The 23164-nt window shown below is 52.0% G+C and overlaps 1 protein-coding gene across 4 annotated transcripts in view; it reads left to right on the forward strand.

The window, feature by feature from the left end:
* flt4 (fms related receptor tyrosine kinase 4) overlaps window positions 1-23164 on the forward strand; it is a 115614-nt gene that overhangs the window by 78527 nt on the left and 13923 nt on the right. For 3 of the 4 annotated variants that reach the window (XM_069897957.1, XM_069897954.1, XM_069897956.1), the window contains 12 exons: window positions 770-891; window positions 3087-3222; window positions 3308-3412; window positions 3872-3985; window positions 7595-7683; window positions 10668-10821; window positions 11857-11951; window positions 13629-13751; window positions 16039-16150; window positions 16246-16345; window positions 19116-19221; window positions 19662-19801. In XM_069897957.1, coding sequence (XP_069754058.1) covers window positions 770-891; window positions 3087-3222; window positions 3308-3412; window positions 3872-3985; window positions 7595-7683; window positions 10668-10821; window positions 11857-11951; window positions 13629-13751; window positions 16039-16150; window positions 16246-16345; window positions 19116-19221; window positions 19662-19801 — 1396 coding nt within the window. The remainder of the gene's footprint in view (window positions 1-769; window positions 892-3086; window positions 3223-3307; window positions 3413-3871; window positions 3986-7594; window positions 7684-10667; window positions 10822-11856; window positions 11952-13628; window positions 13752-16038; window positions 16151-16245; window positions 16346-19115; window positions 19222-19661; window positions 19802-23164) is intronic. The other variant, XM_069897955.1, reaches the window with a different exon arrangement.

Here is a 23164-nt window from a genome sequence, read left to right on the forward strand (position 1 = left end):
TGACCCCCCCCACAGTGTGACCCCCCCACAGTGTGACCCCCCCCTCCTTCACTGCTGCCCCTTTTTTAACATACAAACTTTATTTAAAATTACTATATTTCAGGTCACCAACACTCAACGACAAACCCGTGAGAGGCCGTGATCACGAGCCCCTCTCTCCTACCCAGCATTTCACACCAAATTCAAACACTGGGGTCCCTACCGTCCCCTTGGACACCGCTCGGCCCTGGACAGAACCCCACAGGATGGGCAGGTGGGCAGCTCTCCCCCACCCCCTTGGCCTGTGAATGACCAATTTCCCCAACCCCACAACGAGATGGAACAAACGCCCGGCCCCGTTCTGCACCAGGCGGCTGCAGATCAGGAGCGTGGGGAACAGCCCCTTCAGGTGGGTGAAGAGGGGCTGCAACCTCTCACACTCCATGTACACATGGTCTCCGTCTCCTCCCGGCCACAGTTACACAGCACTACTCGGTGCCGTACCCTAGGACCTCAGTGCTGCCCCTCCCACAGTGGGATGACCCCCCCCCCCAGTGTTACTCTCCCACAGTGGGACCCTGATCCTGGGCTTTGTGTCTTCCAGGGTCTTTCCAGCTCCCACTTAAGGTTCATTCCTGAGCCCATCTCCAGAGGGAGCAGGTGGGATCAGGAACCCTCCTATGCATTGATCCTTGTCACCCTTCCACTCTGTGCCAGGCTTGGGGTTCTGTGAGGTGCGGCAGCTTGAAGCCTTGATCTGACCCACCTTACCCCTACCCCATACCTACAGGAGGTGACGACAAATCGAACATCGAAGTTGTAATCCTTGTTGGGACGGGAGTCATCGCTGTCTTCTTCTGGATTCTGCTCATCCTCATCTTCTGTAACGTCAAGCGGGTAAGATTCCTGGGGGTAAGTAACACAATTTTATATCTCACTAATATCTCCAGACTCAGGGCTTTGTTTTGTAAAAGCCCGTCTGCCAAGGCCCTGTCGTTCTCCTTCCCAACCGAGTCATTCCTCCCCTCCCTCAGTCCCCCTCCCAAGTGAAGGAACCCTCTACTCCCTCACTCCCTCCTCATCTTACCCTCCCTTCAGGCCGAGGGACTCCCACCGCCCCCATCTCCCTACGCACAAGATTCCATCCCCTACCTCCTGCTGTGATGGGAAAACACATCATCTAATGCATGCGCAGCAAGATCCCACTCCAGTAAAGACTGATCAAACTCGGTGGTGATCATTGCGAGGTGAATGTGCTGGATTGGTCAAACTATAAGATATAGGAGCAGAAGTGGGCCATTCAGCCCATTGAGTCTGCTCCATGGTACCTTGACTCAAACTGACTCACTTCCATCTGATCCCGTTCCAGGCAGTGACGCACTCAGATAGGTTGTTGTTAAGGGACATGGGTGATGGGCTGAATTTCCATAAGACCGTAAGACATAGGAGCAGAAATAGGCCATTCAGCCCATTGTATCTGCCCTTCCATTTAATCATGAGCTGAATCATTTCCCCACTCAGCCCCACTGCCCAGCCTTCTCCCCCATAACCTTTGATGCCCTGGCTAATCAAATATCCATCAATACCTGCCTTAAATATATGCAATGACCCGGTCTCTACAACCACCTGTGGCAAAAGTTTCTACAGAATCACTGCCCTCTGGCTGAAGAAATTCCTCCTCATCTCTGTTCTAAGTGGACGCCCTTCAATCCTGAAGTTGTGCCACTTGCCCTAGACTCTCCCACCATGGGGAACAACCTTTCTACATTTGTCCATACCTTTCAACATTAGAATTGTTTCCTCAGGGTTCTGAGGTAGAGACCTTGGTGCTCTGTCCTGGCCATTGCATTGATGTGGCTGGAGCAGGGCAGGTCACTGTTTACCTCCAGGACCCTAAGGGTGTCGACCATCTCCACCTCATCATCATGGAAGTGTGTAGCCAGATCCTTGGTCTTGCTGACATTGAGGGAGAGGTTATTTCCCTGGCACTGTCACTAGTCCCTCTGTCTCCTGTCATACATTGACCTGTCATTGCTGGAGGTCCAGTCCATGTCAGCGGTGTCATTGGTGAATTGTTGATGGAGATTGGGCTGTGTGGCTGTGGGTGTACAGACTGAGAACACAGCCTGCGGGGCTTGGTGTTGAAGTCAATGGTGGGGAAGGTGCAGTCTCTCGTCCTCACTGTGGTCTAGGGGGCAGGAAGTCATGGATCCAACTGCAGAGAGAGGTGCTGAGACCACAGGCATGGAGTTTGAAGATGCTTGTTGTGTTGAAGGCAGAGCTGTAGAAACACTGTCCTTCTGGTGAGCTGCAACCCTTTTCAATGTGCTGTGTGTGACCTCCCTCACCTTACATCCCCTCCCACCCAGGGGGAGCATCCATCCCCCCAGAGTGTCACAGCTCACAGCTTCACCCTTCACCCATCAGTGGAGAAAGGTGACAGAGACAGATGATATGAAGGCAGGTGGAGGAGCAGGGAGTGTAGAGGAAACATGGAGGCTGCAGAAGAACTTGGACAGATGAGAATGAGCAGAGAAGTGGCAAATGGAATATGATGTCGGAAAGTGGACAGTCATGCACTTTGTTAGAAATAATCTGGTAAGCTATTTTCTAACTGGGGGGAAAATTGAAAATCCCCAGATGCAAAGGGGCCTGGGGGTCCTGAAGGGAAACTTGCAGGTTGAGTCGGTGGTGAAGAAGACAAATGTGATGCTGCCGTTCGTTTCAAGGGGAACAGAATATAAGAGCAGGGATGTGATGTAGTGGGTGTATCAGGCCTTGGTGAATCCTCACGTGGAGAATTGTGAGCAGGTTTGGGCTTCTCATTTAAGAAAGGATGTACTGATGTTGGAGGGGGTTCACAAGGATGATTCCAGGAAGGGAAGGGTTATCCTATGAGGAGCCTTTGACAACTCAGCCTGAAATGGATGGAATACAGGAGAATGAGGGGGATCTCATTGAAACATTTTGAATGTTGAAAGGTGTGAGGGGTTGGGCTCTGGGTGAGTGGGTTCTGGGATGTGGGCCTCAGCCCAGTGAGGGGATCCACAGCGTTAAGTGAAGGGATGTTCAGGCAGCAATTGATCAGGAACCGGTCTCTGTTGCAGACCAACCCGGTCGACATCAAGACTGGATACCTGTCCATCATCATGGATCCAGACGAGATCCCTCTGGATGAGCAGAATGAGTACCTGCCCTATGACTCTAGCAAGTGGGAGTTCCCGCGGGACAGGCTGCGATTAGGTGAGTCTTCTCACCTCATTGCCACAGCAACCGCTCTGGCTAAATGTTCCCCTTCTCACTGCTGCTGGGTGCTGTGTGTTCCCAGGGAAAACCTTGGGACACGGAGCCTTTGGGAAAGTGGTAGAAGCTTCGGCCTTCGGCCTTGACAAGAGCAGCAGCTGCAGGACTGTAGCTGTGAAGATGTTGAAAGGTGAGTGTGTTCAAACCTTTCCCCCCCCCACCCCATGTCCTCCCCTACCTTCCCCTCACCACCTCTCCCTCCCTACCTCCCTCTTCCCACCAGGGTTGGAGGGGACTGGGGTCCGTGGGGACCGGGATCTGAGGGAACAAGGGTCAGAGGGGACTGGGATCTGTGGGGAGTGGTTTCTGTGGGGACTGGGGTCCATGGGGAGTGGTTTCCATGGGGATTGGGGTTCTTGGGGAGTGGTTTCTGTGGGGACTGGGGTCTGTGGGGAGTTTTTCCATGGGGTCTGGGTCCTTTGGGAATGGTTTTCATGGAAACTGGGGTCGGTGCAGACTGGGGTCCGTGGGGACTGGGTTGATGGGGAGTGGTTTCCGTAGGGACTGGGGTCCTTGAGAACTGGTTTCCGTGGGGTCTGGGGTCCATGGGAAATGCAGAGGTAAACCTGGTGTGATTCCCATTTTGCAGATGGGGCCACAGCCAATGAACACAAGGCACTGATGTCTGAACTCAAGATTCTGATCCACATTGGCAACCATCTCAACGTTGTTAACCTCCTGGGAGCCTGCACCAAAGCAAATGGTAAATCCACTCCTGGGGTCGCCTGAACCTGGTGGCCCTGGTATCCACAGGCAGGCGGATATCCAACTGATGTGGGCTTGACAGCGAATCCTCCTCCCCTGCCTTAGCCCTCCATTGTCTCCCTGGAGACCCACGGAGATTCACAACAGCACCTTTAGACCAACTCTCAACATGGTGTTGACCGGAGCTGGTCCAATTTGCCTGCCTGTGGCCCACCTCCCTCTGAACCTTTCCTATCCACATACCTGTCTAAATCAACATCATAATTGAGCACTTCCTCTGGCAACTCATTCCACTCACTCCCCTTGTCCATACCCTTCAGGATTTTTTAAACCTCTATAATATAACCATATAACCACTTACAGCACCCCTCAATCGTCTACGCTCCAGAGAAAAAAGCCCCAGTCTGTACAACCTTTCCCTGTAACTCAAACCTTGAAATCTTGTCAACATTCTTGTGAACCTTCTCTGCACTCTCTCTATTTTGTTTATATCTTTCCTATAATTTGGTGACCAAAACTGTACACAGTACTCCAAATTTGGCCTCACCAATGCCTTGTACAATTTCATCATAACCTCCCTACTCTTGAATTCAGTACTCCGATTTATGAAGGCCAACATTCCAAATGCCTTCTTCACCACACCATCTACCTGAGTATCAGCCTTGAGGGTACTATTTACCATCACTCCTACATCCCTTTGTTGCTCTGCACATCTCAATAGCCTACCATTTAATGCATATGACCTAACATAACATAACAATTACAGCATGGAAACAGGCCATTAGGCCCTTCTAGTCCGCACCGAACCAAACACCCCTTTCTAGTCCCACCTCCCTGCACAATGCCCATAACCCTCCATCTTCTTCTCATCCATATACCTGTCCAACCTTTTCTTAAATAATACAATTGACTCCGCTGCCACTATTTCTCCCGGAAGCTCATTCCACACGGCTACCACTCTTTGAGTAAAGAAGTTCCCCCTCATGTTACCTCTAAACCTCTGCCCCTTAATTCTTAACTCATGTCCTCTTGTTTTAAACTTTCCTCCTCTTAACGAAAATAGTCTATCCACATCCATTCTGTCTATCCCTTTCATAATCTTAAATACTTCTATCAAATCCCCTCTCAACCTTCTACGCTCCAAAGAATAAAGACCCAATCTGTCCAATCTCTCCCCATACTCCAGATGCTTAAACCCAGGCAACATTCTGGTAAACCTTCTCTGCACTCTCTCCACTCTGTTTATATCCTTCCTATAATTAGGCGACCAGAACTGCACACAGAACTCCAAATTAGGCCGCACCAACGTCTTATACAATCTCAACATCACCTCCCAACTCCTATATTCCATGCAATGATTGATAAAGGCCAGCATACTAAAAGCCTTCTTCACCACCCTATTCACGTGAGTTTCTACCTTCAGGGAACGATGTACCGTCACTCCTAAATCTTTCTGCTCTTCTGTATTCCTCAATGCTCTCCCATTTACCACATATGTCCTATTCTGATTCTTCTTACCTATTTAGATTTGCCTTTCCAAAATGTAACACCTCACACTTATCTGTATTAAATTCCATCAGCCATTTCTCAGCCCACACCTCCAGCCTTCCTAAATCACCTTTTAATCTACGGTAATCTTCCTCACTGTCCACAACACCACCAACCTTTGTATCATCTGCAAACTTGCTTATCCCTTGCAAACCCCTACTTCCAGATCGTTAATATATATAACAAACAATAGTGGACCCAGGACCGATCCCTGAGGAACTCCACTAGTCACCGGCCTCCAATTGGACAAAGAATTTTCCACCACTACTCTCTGACACCTCCCATCCAACCATTGCTGAATCCATTGCACTACCTCCTTATTTATACCTAATGCCTCCACCTTTTTTCCTAACCTCCTGTGGGGAACTTTGTCAAAAGCTTTACTAAAGTCTAAATAGACAACATCCACAGCTTTCCCTTCATCAACCTTTTTTGTAACCCCCTCGAAAAACTCAATCAGGTTTGTCAAGCATGATCCAACCCTGACAAAACCATGCTGATTACACCCTATCAATCCCTGTACCTCCAAATATTTGTAAATACCATCCCTCAGAACACTTTCCATCAACTTACCCACCACAGACGTCAGACTCACGGGCCAATAATTCCCAGGTTTACATTTGGACCCATTCTTAAACAGTGGAACCACATGCGCCACCCTCCAATCCTTTGGCACTACCCCCGTGACCAGTGACATCCTAAATATCTCTGTTAATGGCCCCACTATCTGTCCACAAGCCTCCCTGAGTGTCCTTGGGAATATTTTGTCCGGTCCCGGAGATTTATCCACCTTTATCTTTTTCAACACAGCCATCACTACCTCCTCGGTTATCCTTATATGCTTCATGACCTCCCCACTATTTTTCTTTACTTCAGCTGGTTCAACATTTTTTTCCCTAGTGAATACCGAGGCAAAGAAATCATTCAAAATTTCCTCTGACTTCTCACTCAGCCTACCCTCGCTATCTACAAGGGGTCCAATTTTATCCCTCACTAATCTTTTACTTTTAATGTACCTATAGAAACCTTTTAGATTTATTTTTACTCTGTCTGCCAAAGCCTCTTTGTGCCTTTTTTTGGCCTTTCTAATTTCTTTCTTAAGATTCCTTCTACACTCCTTGTAGTCCTCCTTCAAACTCTCAGCTCCCTGCTCTTTATATCTCTTGTACACCTCCCTTTTTCTCCTAACCAAATTTCCAATATTCCTCGAAAACCAAGCCTCCCTATGACTTCCAGCTTTTCCTTTGATCCTCACTGGGACATATCTACTCTGTAACCGCAAAATTTCTTTTTTGAATATCCTCCATTTTTCATTTACATCCTTACCTGAAAATATCCTGTCCCACTCAATACTCCCCAAATCCCTTCTTATTCCTTCGAAATTTGCTCTTCTCCAATCCAGAACCTCAACTTTAGGCCCCTCCTTGCTCTTCCCTAAAACTACCCGAAAACTAACAGAGTTATGATCACTAGATCCAATTTGTTCTCCAACAAAATGGCCCCCCTTAATCTCCTACACTCCAGGGAGAAAAGCCCCAGCCTATCCAGCCTCTCCTTACAACCCAAGCCCCCCCCCCCCCCCAGTCTTGGTAACAAGCACGTGAACCTTTTCTGCACCCTCTCCAGCTGAGAAATCGCCCTCCTCCAGCTGGGTGCCCAGACCAGTGCACAAGGCTCCATGTGGTCTGACCTGCCTTCTCCCCAGTTCCTCACCCCTTTTTCCCCACCCCCATGTTACTTCTTCCCCTCTTCACCCTCCATATTCCTCACCCTCCCCCAGCCCTCCTGGGTTGACATACAATTGTGAGGCCAAATAGCCTGACCTTGGTCCTGTCTCCATCTCCTGAGGCAGGAACCTCTTGAAGGGCATCGAGTTGCCCCATGTGGGGCGGGGGGGGCCCATGGGTAAAGACTGGTGAGAACAGCCCCACATGAGGGGGGGGGTGAAGGTTGGTGAGAATGGCCCACGTGGGGGGAGGATGAAGGTTAGTGAGAATGGCCCCACATGGGGGGGGGGTGGGTGTGACAAGCCTGTTTCTCACCCTCTGTTCTACTCTAGGTCCCATGATGGTCATTGTGGAATTTTGCAAATACGGAAACCTCTCCAACTATCTGCGGATCAAGCGGGACGATTTCATCCCTGGCAGGGTAATGTCAGCCTTGGCCTTGCACCTCCCCACTGTGTGGAAGTCTATCCTGTGCTGGGGTATCGAGCAGCAGCTTCTGACAACCTCCCATCTTCCCAACACTTCCCCAAACTACACAGCCTTCGAATCCTGGGACTGTACAGGAAGGCACAGTCTCCCTGTGGCTGACAAAATGTTCTCTCAGTGGAATGTCATTCAGTTAGAGTGGGGAAATAGGCCATTCAGCCCATCAGTCTGCCCCACTTATGAGATGATCTGTTTCTCCACTCAGCCCCACTGCCTGGCCATCTCCCCATAACCTTTGATGCCCTGGCTAATCAAGAATCTATCAATCTCTGCCTGAAGAAATTGCTCCACGTCTCTGTTCTAAGTGGACAACCTTCAATCCTGAATTGAATTCATCCCACCTTGGGGAACAACCTTTCAATATTCAAAATGTTTCACTGAGATTCCCCTCATTCTCCTGTATTCCAACCAGTTTTCATATGAAAACCCTTTCATTTCTGGAATCATCCTTGTGAACCTCCTCTGAACCCTCTCCAACGTCAGTACATCCTTTCTTAAATGAGGAGCCCAAAACTGCTCACAATTTTTCAAGTGAGGACTCACCAGGGCCTGATAAACCCCCTACATCACATCCCTGCTCTTATATTCTGTTTCCCTTGAAAATAGCCACCAGATTGTTGCTACCAAACTGCATGACCGTCCACTTTCTGATATCAAATTCCATTTGCCACTTCTCTGCTCATTCTCCTCATCTGTCCAAGTCTGTCTGCAGCCTCCGTGTTTCTTCTACACTCCATGCTCCTCCACCTCCAAAGGTAAATCATCTGCAAACTTGCCCACAAAGTGTCGTGCCTTGAAACCCACTCTGTCACCTGATCCCCTCTTCACAAAGGTTCTTCGATTTGTTATAACTAAAAATAGACTTTGTTCACAATAAATTATGTACAAAGGGTAAACAATTCAGCGTCTGTTCCCAGCCATACATTCCCATCATGGTGCCTTGCTACATTCAATTCCATTTATACCGTTACCTCACTGTGGCACCTTGTCATTACCCCCACCCCCCCCCTCATTGTTTAAGGGACTTCCCCTCAGTCTCACCTGTCAGTGCCCAGTGATGGGAAGGCTCTAGACTGGTCCTTCCCCACAGTCCCCACACATTGGCTGCTCCGATTTGTCCCCACTCCCAGCTTTTCCACACAGCTCCCAACTTTCCCGTTCTCTCCCTGTTAAATGTCACCTCCGCCCAGATCACAGAAACGCTCCTCTCTCTCTAAACTTTGCTCATTGACAATCCTGCCTTGTCAATGTTCTCCACATTGACCCTTTCAAAGCCTCATATTTATTCATGGGGTCTTTCATGTTAATGGAACTGAAAGACCCCAACACTTGGTTCCTATCCTGCATTTTCCTGAATTGGCCTGGACCCTGATATTGAAGTGTAACATTATCCTCTCAGTTGGGAAACCCCCACACAGAAATGAAATGATTTCCAAGTATTTAGAAAGAGATGAGGGTTCAAAGTAAATGGAGCAAAGCAGCAAAATGGCCCAGGGATCTGTGCTCTGTTCAAGGGCAACCGAACCTACTCAAAGAATCTAAACATATCATTCATATTTCTATCTTGCAATCTCAGCTCCACCGAGTGTGCTTCACAGCTGAGAAAATCCTTTCAGACTGACGGGAAAGTGAGGGCAGTGGGCTGCCCAGTCAGGCTGGCCAGGGCTGGTGTGATGTTGCTGAGGGTCTGCTCCAGGATCAGCACACGGTCACTGCTGGTGGTTTGATGTCCATCTGACAGAACCAGAGGTTCATCAGTGACACCACTGACAGGTCACACCAGGGACAGCAGGGAGCAGAGTTACACCTAACATGGAACACTCAACCCAATGGCCGACTTCAGAACCAATAACATCACAACCAATCTGGTTGTAACTTGGACTGTGCATGCCCATAGTCTCTGTAATCCCTAGGAGAAAAGACTCAGCCTATCCTCATAAAACATGTTCTCCAATCCAGGCAACATCCTTGTGAATCTCCTCTGCACCCTCTCCACAACTTCCACATCCTCCCTGTAATGAGGCAACCAAAACTGAACACAATACCCCAAGTGTGGTCTCACCACTGTCTTATACTGTATCACTGCAACATTCCCTCATGCCTCTTGAACTCAATCCCACGATTAAGAAAGGCTAACACACCATACACCTTCTTAACAGCTCGAGCGAACTGAACAGCCGCTTTGATTTTCCTGTGGACATGGACCCCCAATTCTTTCCATTCATCCACACTGTTCGGAGACCTCCCATTATCATGTATTCAGCCTTCAAATGTGACCAACCCTAATGACTCCGATCTTACCACCCTGCCAGGGAGTGAGTGATGGATTGGGGTGCGGAGGGAATTTCACTCTGTGTCTGACCCTGGGAGAGTGTGATGGTACATTGCGGAGGGAGCTTTACTCTGTCTGACCCCAGCAGTGTGTGATAGGACGCAGTGGAGGGAGCTTCACTCTGTGTCTGACCCCGGGAGTGTGCGATGGGATGGTGTAGAGTGATTTTCTGACCCCAGGAGTGTGTGATGGAACAGTGCGGAGGTATTTTCTGACCCCGGGAGTGTTTGATGGGATGGTGTGGAGGGATTTCCTGACCCCGGAAGTGTGTGATGGGACAGTGTGGAGGGAGTGTGTGATAAGACAGTGCGGAGGGACTTTCTGACCCCGGAACTGTGTGATCGGATGGTATGGAGGGAGTTTCTGACCCTGGGAGTGTGTGATGGGACGGTGTGGAGGGAGTTTCTGACCCTGGGAGTGTGTGATGGGACGGTGTGGAGGGAGTTTCTGACCCTGGGAGTGTGTGATGGGACGGTGTGGAGGGAGTTTCTGACCCTGGGAGTGTGTGATGGGACAGTGCAGGGGGATTTGCACTGTGTCTGTCCTGTGGAATGTGGCAACAATATAATGAGATTCTTGTCCTGCAGGAGCGGGTCCCAAAGGTGAGGAACCAGGTGATCTCCACAGTGGAGGTGGTGAAGGCACTGGACTCCAGCAGTCAAGGCAGTCCTGTTGACAGTGCTGTCTGTATTCAAACTGCCTGGGAAAAAATGCTCAGCCACCAGAAGGGGCTGATGGAAGGTAAATATCAGTGAGCAGGACCACCCCCCCCCCCCACCCCTCTCCAGGGCTTCAGCACATCACAGATAAACCACTGGTTTGAGCATGACTACAGATTGCAGGGTAGGGTGTTACAGTGGGTCACAACAGAGTGCAGGGTGGGGTCTTACAGTAAGACACAGAGTGCAGGATGCGGTGTTACAGTGGGTCACAGAGTGAAGGGTGCGGTGTTACAGTGGGTCACAGAGTGTAGGGTGCGGTGTTACCGTGAGACACAGAGTGCAGGGTGGGGTATTACAGTGGGTCACAGAGTTTGGGTGCCATGTTACAGTGGGACACAGGTACAGGGTGTGGGCTCACATTGATGCAAGTAGACATCATCATTTATCCGTGAGGGGTCCATTCAGGACTCTGACAACAGCTAGAAGAAAACTGTCCTTGAATCTGTAGGTTCGTGCATTTTCTGGAAAAGTAGGGAGACCGAATGGGTGAAGATTTGGTGGGGTGGGTGGCGGTTCCATGTGGATTGTAGTGATGGGGATACAGGGTAGGGAGCTGAGGATGATGGAGGGGAATGGATGGGGGTGACGAGGGTGTGTGGGGGGAATGGCGAAGGGTTCTGGATGTGGGTTGTGATGGATATCATTCGTGATGTGGGGGTCATGAGACTGAGGCTCTGTGGAGGGGGTGGATGAGGGGGATTTGGTGTGGGGAATGGTGCACTCAATATCTCCACCACTGCTGCAGAAAGCAAATACTATCCCGTTCCCCCTCTCCCCCCTCACTCCATTTAAAACCGAGATGCAGAGGAATTTCTTCAGCCAGTGGGTGGGGAACCTCTGGAATTTGCTACGATGGGTGGCTGTGAGCATCATGTCATTGGGTGATTTTAAGGCAGAGATTGATAGGGATCTGACTAGTCAGGGTATCAAAAGGGAGAAGGCTGGAGAGTGGGGCTGAATGGGAGAATGGATTGTGAGGCAGACTCGATGGGCCAAATGGCCTGCTGCTCCTATATTTTCCAGTGTAAACATGGGACCTGTCTCCTCCCCATAGCTGACGACCTGTGGCACTGCCCTCTCACCCTGGTTGACCTGATCTGCTACAGTTTCCAGGTGGCTCGTGGAATGGAGTTCCTGGCCTCCCGCAAGGTGAGCTCTCCGTCCAGGCTGGTCAGATGGAGCTGGGACCTAGACCGTCTCCCCATCGCAGCGCCAGCCCTGTTGGGGAGGTGGGAGACAAATGTCAGGGTAGGGAATCATGAAGACAGCAGGGGTTCGACCGGTCGGGAAGGGTGTGGGGAGCTGGTCGGGAAGGGTGTGGGGAGCTGGTTGAGCAGGGTTGGGGGGACGGATCCGGCTGGTCGGGCAGGGAGACCTGCTGGTTCCTGCACCATTTCTTGTGTTTTCACTAGAAATGTTCAAAAGAGAGTTAGATAAGACTCTAGTGGGCAAAGGAGTTAAGGGTTATGGGGATAAGGCTGGAAAGGGGTACTGATGGTAGTGATCAGCCATGATCTGTAAAATGGCGGTGCTGGCTCGATGGGCCAAAGGGCCTACTCCAGCTCCTATTGTCTATTGTCTATTGAACTGTCTGCTGGTTGGGAAACTCAATGTTTATGGAGTTGGGGTTAAGGCCACCGGGAGGAACAAGGACCGCCTCACCCTGACTGGCAGGGCATTGGCCGGGATCAATCAGAGCCTCTTTCTGTGATTCAGCCCGTCCTGATGGGCCGGATGGCCTCCCCCCTACATTGTGGTACGATTTTACTACGTTGTGGTGACACACACAGAATTCAGAGCCAGCATTGAGAGTTTGGCGTGTTCCTGGAACAGGAAGAGGGTGTAAATGTGTTTCCCACTTTGCCATTGAGACTGCACTTCAAACAGCAGGAGCTGTGAAGAGTTTTGGGATGTGTGTGTGTGTGTGTGTGTGTGTGTGTGTGTGTGTGTGTGTGTGTGTGTGTGTGTGTGTGTGTGTGTGTGTGTGTGTGTGTGTGTGTGTGTGTGTGTGTGTGTGAGAGGCAGTGTTTGTCAGAAGTGGCTGTGCCTCCACCACCACCTAACCTCCCCGCTGAGTGTCCACTGAACTGAGGCTCAGTTCCAGACAAACCAGGGGCCGTGTCTGGGGCCAGCACAAGGTCAGTCCAAGAAATAAACTCAAACCCCACATTACCAGAGTGATAAAGGGGAGGGGGGTCCTCCCTCTGAGGGACGTGGGGGGGGGGTGAGGGTGCCAGCTGGTGCAGACACTCACCCGCATGGGCTGAACAGTAACTGGACATACCCCTGACCTGCTGTGGAGGGTCCCCCACTCCACTCCTCACTATCAAACCATCTGGTGATTCAAAGGCCCCTGACTGGCACCCCCACGTCCCTGACAAGAAACCCTGGTCAGGTCAGGCAGCCTCCATGAAGGAACACACTGGTTAGCTGAGTCCTCACCCACTCTTTGGTTCCTTTTCCTTCCCCACTCAATGTCCGGGCACCCAGGTCAGTGTGGCTCAATTACAGAGAGGTCATCCTCAGTGAAATGGGTCGGGTAGGGATGTGGTAATGATGATGGATGGGGGGGTGGAGAGTGGGTGATGAATTGTGAGTGTTGGGCACTGGGTGGTGGACGATGTGAGGAGGGGAGGGGGAGGACATGGGGGGGTGAGGGGAAACATGAGTGGAAGGGGAGAGGAGATCTGGGTTGGGAGGGGAGGTGAGGGGAGGAAGCTGAGATGGGGAGGGGGTTTCCTGCTCGGTTGCCCTCAGCCTGTGGCTGAGAGGCAGGCAGTTGGTGGAGTGGAGTGGACCCACAGAGTGACAGTGAGGTGTGGACAGTGTATCCACAGAGATCTGGCCGCTCGCAACATCCTCCTCTCTGAAAGCAACGTGGTGAAGATCTGTGACTTCGGACTTGCGCGAGACATCTACAAGGATCCCGACTACGTCAGAAAGGGCAATGTGAGTTCCCACTCCTGAAATGTTCAGCACAGGAACAGGCCATTCATTCTACCACCTCCATGCTGACTCTGTTCCTCCATCCACACTGCTCCCACTTCCCTATTTGAGGTCTCTAATTTTGCCAGTGAGTACCAGATATCCCCTCTCTGTGTAAAACATCTACCCCTCAGATTCCCTTTATATCTCACCCCTAAACCCACCCCTCTTGTGTTTGATCCGCCTTCCATGGCTAACTCTCTCCTATCAGTGTAATTGAATACACCTCCATCAGATCCCCCCCCCACTCAGCCTCCTTCACTGCATGGAAGACAAGCCTATCCTGTCCAATCTCACCCCAGAATGAAGTCCTCCAATCCGGCCCATGTGCTGGAGACTCTTTTTCCTGCTCCTGCCAGTACAAACACACCATTCTTATAGGTGCTCACAGTTTTCCAAGATGCCTTTATTGCCATGTAATAGTGCAGGAGTGTAATATTACACAACATCGCCTTCTGCGTACTGTAAGGCAAAGAGTTGCTATTAGTGTCGCCCAGTGCCCCTTACACTAAGAGAGAAGAAGCAGAAGAGAGACCCTTCTGAGTGTCCGTGGATTCACCTCCCGCAGCCTCTGCAGCCACACAGACTCCTGTTCGATCCATCGGCCGCCCGAGCTCCAGATCCAAACCTCCGACAAAATCAGGAAGCCTTCAGTGCCTGAGGCCCCTTCGTAAGCTCTTCTTGCCTTGAGCTCCCTCTCGAATCCCAGCTCCGAAACTTGGTTCCCATGAGCCCGTCTCCAGCAGCCCATGCAGGTCCCCTGACCTCAGGTCACCCGCAGCCTGTGTGGGTCCCTCAGCCACTGACCCCTTTCTGGTCTAACGTTCTGTAGGGTTTTCTCCTCTGCTTCTTCTCATGGGGGGGCTGTTCTCCCTGTTTCTGGTGCCCTGTGCTGGTCCGCTGCACCTGCAGAGTCTGCAACCCCTTGTGGGCACTGCCAGGCACAGGTGCTGCCATCTTGGGCATACAGAGCTGCCAGCGTTAGGACTGGGCAATTGAACCCTAAGGAGCAGTGCTGTGTCTCTACTCTCCTGGGTCTGCACCACTGGCAGCACTGCCACATGTTTTCTGACTGGTATCTGGGCCATTAACACCACAGCCAATTCCAGCACAGATTGGTGCCTGAGTCATGAACCCAACAGCCAATTCCAGCACAGATTGATGTCTGAGCCATGAACACAACAGCCAATCCCTGTGCAGATTAGTGTCTGAGCCATGAACACAACAGCCAATCCCTGTGCAGATTGGTGTCTGAGCCATGAACACAACAGCCAATCCCTGTGCAGATTAGTGTCTGAGCCATGAACACAACAGCCAATCCCTGTGCAGATTGATGTCTGGTTCCTTTCCATCCATCCATCTTTGCTAGACTTGCTGCTGGAATGAAGTTACCTCCTAGTAGAAATATGTGGCAGGTCCATGGATGAGAGGGGTATGGAGGGCTGTAGTCTGGGTGCGTCAGTGGGACAAGGTTGAATAATAGTTCATCAGTAGATGGTCCAAATGGGCTGTTTCTGTATTCTATAGGTCCCCTAAAAGCCCTGAGAGTTTTCTCCCTAATTTACTCACGACCCTCAGTGTAGTTTTAGATCAGGTTGTGGTCCTCACTGTGCAGGATGTTCTGCAGCCCCTGTACTATCTCCCTCTCACTGAGACCCCTCAATGGACCACTGGACTATCTGTGTGGCCACTCCCCAGGGGCATTCAGGCCAGGACATGTCCTCAGAAAAGAGGCAGGTAGAGAACTTGGTAGGAACTCTCGCCCACCCTCTGCCTGGCTGGTGTGGGTATTGTGACCAGCCGCCGAGTAAAACAATGACCCGCACGTCTCCTCCGCACCAGGTGCCCAAAAATCAAGGGAGTGGGGCTGAGTAAGCCCTTTGTCTCAACTCCTCCCTGCAATCTGTTGCACCCAGAACATGAGGCTAAACACAGTCTGATGGAGGAGCCTGTAAAACATGATGCTGGAGAAACTCAGCAGGTCAAACAGTGAACTTTATATAGCAAAAATAACCAGGGAATCAAAGGTTGTGGGGAGAAGTCTGGACAGTGGACCTGAGTGGGAAAATGATTCTGCTCATGAGTGAATGGCAGAGCAGACTTGATGGGCCAAATGGCCTGTCTCTGTTTTATGGTCTTCTGTTCAAAGGGAGATTCCCCCTGGGTCTACCTCGAGTGTGGAGCCTGACAGCTCGGCTGTGACCTTCAGTGACTGCTGGCTTCTCACTCTCACTTCTCTGCCTTGTTTCAGGCTCGTCTCCCTCTCAAGTGGATGGCCCCGGAGAGCATCTTCGATAAAGTCTACACCACTCAGAGTGACGTCTGGTCTTTTGGAGTTCTCCTCTGGGAGATCTTCTCTCTGGGTGAGGAACCTTCCTGCTGGGCTGCTCTGATTGTGGCTTCTGTTCAACATCAGAACATCATTGATAACTTAACCCCCACCCCCCTCTGGTTCCAGGTGTCTCTCCCTACCCCGGAGTGCAGATCAACGAGGAATTCTGTCAGCGACTGAGGGAGGGAACCAGGATGCGGGCTCCGGAATATGCTACGGAGGAAATGTAAGAGATATCTCTGTGCTTCAGTAATCCCGGGGACAAGGAGGTTACCTTTCAGTCCTGTGTTATCCAGGTTTAACTAGTATACTTTCCCAAGTGTTTAACATACTGTGGTGCGCTGAGGTAGCAGCGAGCAAGCACAAACTCGGAAAAGACTGAACAACAGGCTTTATTCCAGTAAAAGTCTGAACACCAGTTCATGACTTGGTGGCCCCTGTGTGACTGCCTCAGGAGGGGCCGGTTCAGGTCTATATTCGGGTTGGCTGATTGACAGCTGGCCAGATGGGGTCAGCCCCTTTGGTAATCTTCCTGCAGGTACAGAGATCTCCCCCTGCAGTAGGCTGGTGGGGGTATCACCACATTCACCCCCGTCTTAAAATTGTCCTGGGGGTTGTGTAAACGGTGGGGGGTGGTCCAGCAGCCATCGGAGTCTCTGGGATCGTCACAGGGTTGGCTCTGGTTAAAGGTCAGCAAGGGTGTGGTTGCTGCCTGAGAGTTGGCTGGGTCCAGCATAGCTGAGGCAGGCGTCAGTGTGGGCAGTGTGGTGTCTATCTGTACATCTGTCTGCGGTGGTGGGGGGAGGGGGCCAGACAGGTGGGAATGGTCCTCCAGGAGTGGGAATCTCTGGAGGGGTGGAGGGAGGAGGTCGGGGCCCAGATCCTGGGTGAGCCAAGGGTACCCATGGTGGGGAAGTTGGCCTGGGTAGTCGTGATGCTGGAGGGGTGGGGCCCCTGCTGGTGCCAGATCCCTGGTTGAGACAGTGTCCTCACAGTCACTAGGATACCTGATGTTGGCAGAGTTGTGGATGGCGTGGAGGAAGAGCACCTGCTCAACCAGTGGTCCCGCATGTGTTTGCGGAAGAGCACCGTTCCCGGAGATGTGAGCCAAGCTGGGAGGGAGACCCCAGTCGCCGATTTCCTGGGGAATGAGAAAAGGCACCCACGAGAGGTCTGATTAGTATCTAAGCACAAGAGCAACCGTATGCATGAAGTGCCTGGGGGAGGGCCTCTTGCCAGTAGTCAACGGACCAGCCTTTTGACCTCAGGGCCAGGAGAACTGTCTTCCAGATCACCCCATTTTCACACTCCACCTCCCCATTGGCCCTCGGGTTGTAACTAGTCACGCTACCAGGTACTGGCGGAGCTCCTCACTCATGAAGTCGGGCCCCTGATCTCTGTGGATGGCCGGGTATCTGAACATGGTGAAGATCTGTGTCAGAGCCCCGATAATGGTGGCTGTAGAGGGGTCCAGGCAAGGGATGGCGAAGGGAAAACAGGAGTATTCGTCTACAACCACGAGGAAATAGATGTTCTTGTTCGTGGAAGGCAGGGGACCCTTGAAGTCGATGCTAAGCCGTTTGAAGGGCCAAATGGCCTTGATGACATGGGCCGTGGTGGGCGGAAGAAGTGCGATTTGCACTCCGCACAGACCCTGCATGACTTGGTCATGGTTCAGACTTCTTGAACGGTGAATGGGAGGTTCTGGTTCTTGATGAAATTGTACAGGCGTGTGATGCCTGGGTGGCAAAGGGTGTCATGCAGCACCTTCAGTTGGTCAGACTGCACCATGGTGCAGGTCCAGTACAGGGCGTTAGGGGAGTCGTTAAACTTCCTCGGTCTGTATTGGATGTCGTAGCTGAACATGGTCAGCTCGACTCTCCAGTGCAAGATCTTGCCCTTGTGGGAGGTGCTGAACATGAAAGCCACTGCACACTGGTCGGTGAGGAGGGTGAACCTCCTGCCTGCCAGGTAGTGGCGCCAGTGGTGGACCGCTTCCACGATCGCCTTGGCCTCCTTTTCAATGGCAGAGTGCCCAAGCTCGGAACCGTGGAGGGTCCTGGAGAAAAAGGCCATGGGTCACCCCCACTTAGTTGAGGGTGGCTGCGAGGGCAACACCAGAAGCATCTCACTCCACCTGGAATGGGGTGTCCTCGTCCACGGCATGCATCGTGGTATTGGTAATGTCCCGCCTGATGTGAGTGAAAGCTGCTTGCGCCTTTGGGAGGAGAGGAAAGGTGGCGGCTTGGGCCAGTGGGTGGACCTTGTCCAAAATACGAGGGGCCCATTGGGAGTATAGGAGAAAAGTCCAAGGCACCTGTGGAGGACCTTGAGCGTGTGGAGGAGGTGCAATTCCATTAATGGGTGCATGAACTCTGGATCGGAGCTGATGACATCATGCTCCACAATGTACCCCAGGATGGCGAGGCGGGTGGTGTTGAACACACACTTCTCTTTGTGTACATGAGGTTTAGTTCCTCGGTCCCTCTGCAGGAGTTCTCTGTTCCTTACCAGAACCCATTCACTGGGACATGGTCACGACCAATCAGAGAGGTCCCACCTGCGGGGGTTGGTCTTTGTGAGGGTGGTTGAGCAACGAGCCCCCACCATCAGATTACAACACAGACATGCTAGAGAAACTCAGCCAGTCACACAGTGTCCACGGGAAGGTAAGGGTCACCAACGGTTTGGGTCTGGGCCTTTAGTCAGGAATAAGAAATAGATCAGTGATAAGATATCAAGGCTGTGTGACCTGCTAAGTTTGTGCCTTGTGCTTGGTCCCAGTGTCTGCAGGCATTTCCACCACCTCCTCCAACATCCACAGAGTCCTGGAACCCTCTGGGGTTCAGTGAGATGGGTTATTAATAGAAATACCATCCTGGAGAGCGATCCCACTGGGGTTGTGGGTGATGGGAGTCTGTGACCGGATCCACCGTCACACTGTGTTCCCTGGTCAGAGAGGTTAACCCGTTGATGGTATCTGCTTGCCTTGCCAGTTACCGTATAATGCTGGACACTTGGCAAGGGGAACCGAAAGACAGACCGACCTTCTCTGACCTGGTTGAGCTCCTCGGAGACCTGCTGCAAGTCAACGTCCAGCAGGTGAGTCACCTCCTCTGGTCACTTGAGCTGCATCTGATCAGTCTCCACCCACTGTGGTCAGAGGGTCCCACCAGGGTTGTTGCTCCCTTGTTCCCTACCCTTTCTTGGTATGGAGATGTCACCAAGTGGGTAGGATGCAAAACCCTCTCCCTGACTTCCCATGAGGAGGTTTTTACTGTTCCTCTCCCCACACATGCTACCCGACCTGCTGAGTGTTTCCAGTGTGGTGTTTATTTCAGATTTCTGGCATCTGCAGTAACTGAGCTTCTCTGTGACCTGCGTCGTGCCCACAGTCAGCACTGAGACATCTACCTTCCTCACCCCATCACCGCCATCTGGTGGAGATTGCTGTGCTCTGATTGGCCAGACCAATCATCACATTCTATGCCTGAGAATGTTGATGGCGCTACATAAATTCTGTGCTCTCTCTCTTTCCTCAGGATGGGAAGGATTACATTCCGCTGAGTGTGCTACAGGCCGCGGAGGGGCAGCTGGGCTTTCGCTGCTTCCATTTGCCCCCGGCTAGTGACCAGGTGGATGTGTCCGAGACACGAATGCGGTGTGACAGGATAGGACGCGGGTGAGCACTGGCCTAGATTCACCTCCCGGTCACCCCACACCCCCACGGTCACCCCCCATGCCCCATGGTCACACCCCCCACATACCCCACAGTCACCCCCCCCCATGGTCACACCCCCACGGTCACCCCCCACATACCCCACGATCACACCCCCACATACCACATGGTCACACCCCCACATACCCCACAGTCACCCCCCACACCCAGGTTACACCACCACACCCCGACGGTCACCCCCCACACCCCCATGGTCACACCCCAACATACCCCACGATCACCCCCCACATACCCCATGGTCACACCCCCACACCCCGGTCACCCCTCACCCTGCAGTCACACCTCCACATCCTGGGGTGACACCCCCACACTCTGCAGTCACACCTCCACACCCCACGGTCACATCCCCACACCCTTCAGTCACACCCCCACATCCTGGTCATCCCCCACCCTCGTAGTCACCCCACACCCCTGCAGTCACCCCACATCCATGCAGTCACCCCACACCCCCACGGTCACACCCCCACATACCCCACGGTCACACCCCCACACCCCGGTTGCCCCATACCCTGGAGTCACACCCCCACACCCTGCACTCACACCTCCACATCCCCACGATTACCCCCATATACCCCACAGTCACACTCCCACACCCCGGTCACCCCACACCCTGCAGTCACACCCCCACACCATGCAGTCACACCCCCACACCCTGCAGTCACACCTCCACAGCCTGGTCACCCCACACCCCACGGTCACCCCCCACCCTCGCAGTCACCCCACACCACCGCGGTCAACCCCACACCCCCGCGGTCAACTCCCCATCCCTACAGTCAACCTCCACACTCACACAGTCACCCCCCACATCCCTGCAGTCACCACTCTCACCTCCGCGGTCATCTCCCACACCCCCATGGTCACACCCACACCTTGCAGTCACCCTCCATATTCCACGGTCACCCCTGCGGTCAACCACGGTTAACCCTACCACCTCTGTGGTCATCCCCCAACACCCCACGGTCACCCCACACCCTCCGGTCATCCCCCCACACCTGCAGTCACTCCCCACACCCCATGGCCTTCCCCACACCTCTGCAGTCACCCCAGCGGTCAGCCACCCACCCCCAAGGTCATCCCTGGAGTCATTCCCCCACCCTGTGGTCACCCATCTACCCCACCCCGTGGTCACCCCTCTACCCCCACTGTCACTCCCGCCCCATGGTCACCCCTCCCACCAAATACACACGTACTGTATGTTTCCTGTGATAGTGGAGTTTTCACCTCCTGCCCACTGTAAAGTACACACTCACACCTTACTCCCACTGACATACTCACACCTTGCTCCCACTGACACACTCACACCTTGCTCCCACTGACACACACACACCTCGCTCCCACTGATACACACACATACACCCCCCTCACCCCCACTCCCACCAACACACACACGTGCAATCAGTACTGAACAGTTGTGGGTATGCGATGTATCTTTAATTGGAACTGAAGTTGTGTGGGAAAGTATTGCATTGGTAGTTGTCTGTGGGATGTGTAAGGGTGGGAAGTGGACCGCTTGTCCGTGGGACGTGTAGGGATGGGGAATGAATTTTGTTGAGTTTAACATTATGGTGGATAATGTGTGGAGGGTGAATGTTTGAAGATGGGATGATACTGCACATTGGAGAAAGTTCTGTTGGGTCCATGTTAGATATGGGAGTTATTGGGGGATGGTGAGAATGACTGTCCCCTAAATGTAACTCTGCTTCCACTGGTGGGAACAGCTTGATATCTTCTCTGCCAAGCTCCCTCAGGATCACATCAATCTCAACAAGACCGCCCTCATCCTTCAAAACCACAAACGATATGGATCTAAATTTTTTTGGCCTCAATCACAGGACTGGGCACATTTCTTTCTCCTGGTATACCTCCAATGCCAGCATACCCTTTCTTAATTAAGGGGCCACCACTGTGCAGAGGCTCCATGTGCTCCCCCCCCCCCCCCCCCCCGTACCCTATATCGTTGTAAAGCACCAATACCCCCACCTATTACAGGGTGAACAATGTGCCTTTTGCCTTCCTAATTACTTGCTCCAGCCATCTGACTTTCTGCTCATTTAGAGACCACTGTTTGACTTAAGACCTTCAGAGTCAGAATCAGAATTTATCGTTATGAACAAGTCACGAAATTCATTGTTTCACAGCCGCGGCACAGGGGAAACATTCATATAAACCACCTCACAACAATAAATAAAAATAGTGCATGAAAAGTCAGTCGGGTTCAATGATTATTCCGGAATCTGACAGCAGCGGGGAAAAAGCTGTCCTTGTGCCACTGAGTGCTTGACTTTAGGCTCTTGTACCCTTTCCCCGATGGTAGGAGAATGAAGAGGGCATGGTCTGGGTGGTGGAGATCTTTGAGTATAGAGGCTGCTTTTTTAAGACCTTGCCTCATGTAGATGTCCTCAATGGAGTGGAGTCTAGCCGAGTTAACAACCCTCTGGAGTTTATTCATGTTCTGAGAGTTGGCATTTCTGTACCAGGCAGGGATGTAACCGGCCAGAATGCTCTTCACCTGTAGAAGTTTATGAGAGTCTTCGGTGACATACTGAATCTCCTCAAACACCTCACAAAGAGATTATAAGACACAGGAGCAGCAATAGGCCATTCTGCCCATCCAGTCTTTCCTGCTATTTGATTATGAGCTGATCCATTTCCCCACTCAGCCCCACTGCCCAGTCTTCTCCCCGTAACCTTTGATGCCCTGGCCAATCAAGAACCTATCGATCCCTGCCTTAAATACACCCAATAATCCGGCCTCCATAACAACCTGTGGCAACAAATTCCCCAGATTCCCCGCCCTCTGCTCACCCTCACACTTTCTAACACCAACTCCAGCTGCCAGGTTATCGCCCACTCACCCCCACCCGGCTCAACCCAGGAGCAATATCCTGCCACTCCCACTCTCCCCCCCTCCCCCCCACCCTGTCGACAAGCTGGGCATGGGCTGTTATAGGCTGCTACTTCAATGAGGATTGTGTGAGTAGGTTTCCTGGTGTGATTTACTACTTCAGTGCTGAGAATTAATTTGGGTGGGAGGGATGTGAGTTGTGGTTTGTGTTGGGATGGTGCTCCACTGAGACTGTTGGAATAGTTGAATGGGTTGTGGGTTACATTCCTTTAGTTGTGCTGGTTTAGTGAGGCCTGGGCTGTGTTAGTGAGGCCTGGGCCACGGGCTGTGTTAGTAGGCCTGGGCCATGGTTAGTGAGGCATGGGCCATGTTAGTGAGGCGTGGGCCATGTTAGTGAGGCGTGGGCCCTTGTTAGTGAGACCTGGGTCACATTAGTGAGGCCTGAGCCATGTTAGTGAGGC

Source organism: Narcine bancroftii, chromosome 9 (genome assembly GCF_036971445.1).
Source record: "Narcine bancroftii isolate sNarBan1 chromosome 9, sNarBan1.hap1, whole genome shotgun sequence".
Classification (NCBI taxonomy): Eukaryota; Metazoa; Chordata; class Chondrichthyes; order Torpediniformes; family Narcinidae; genus Narcine; species Narcine bancroftii.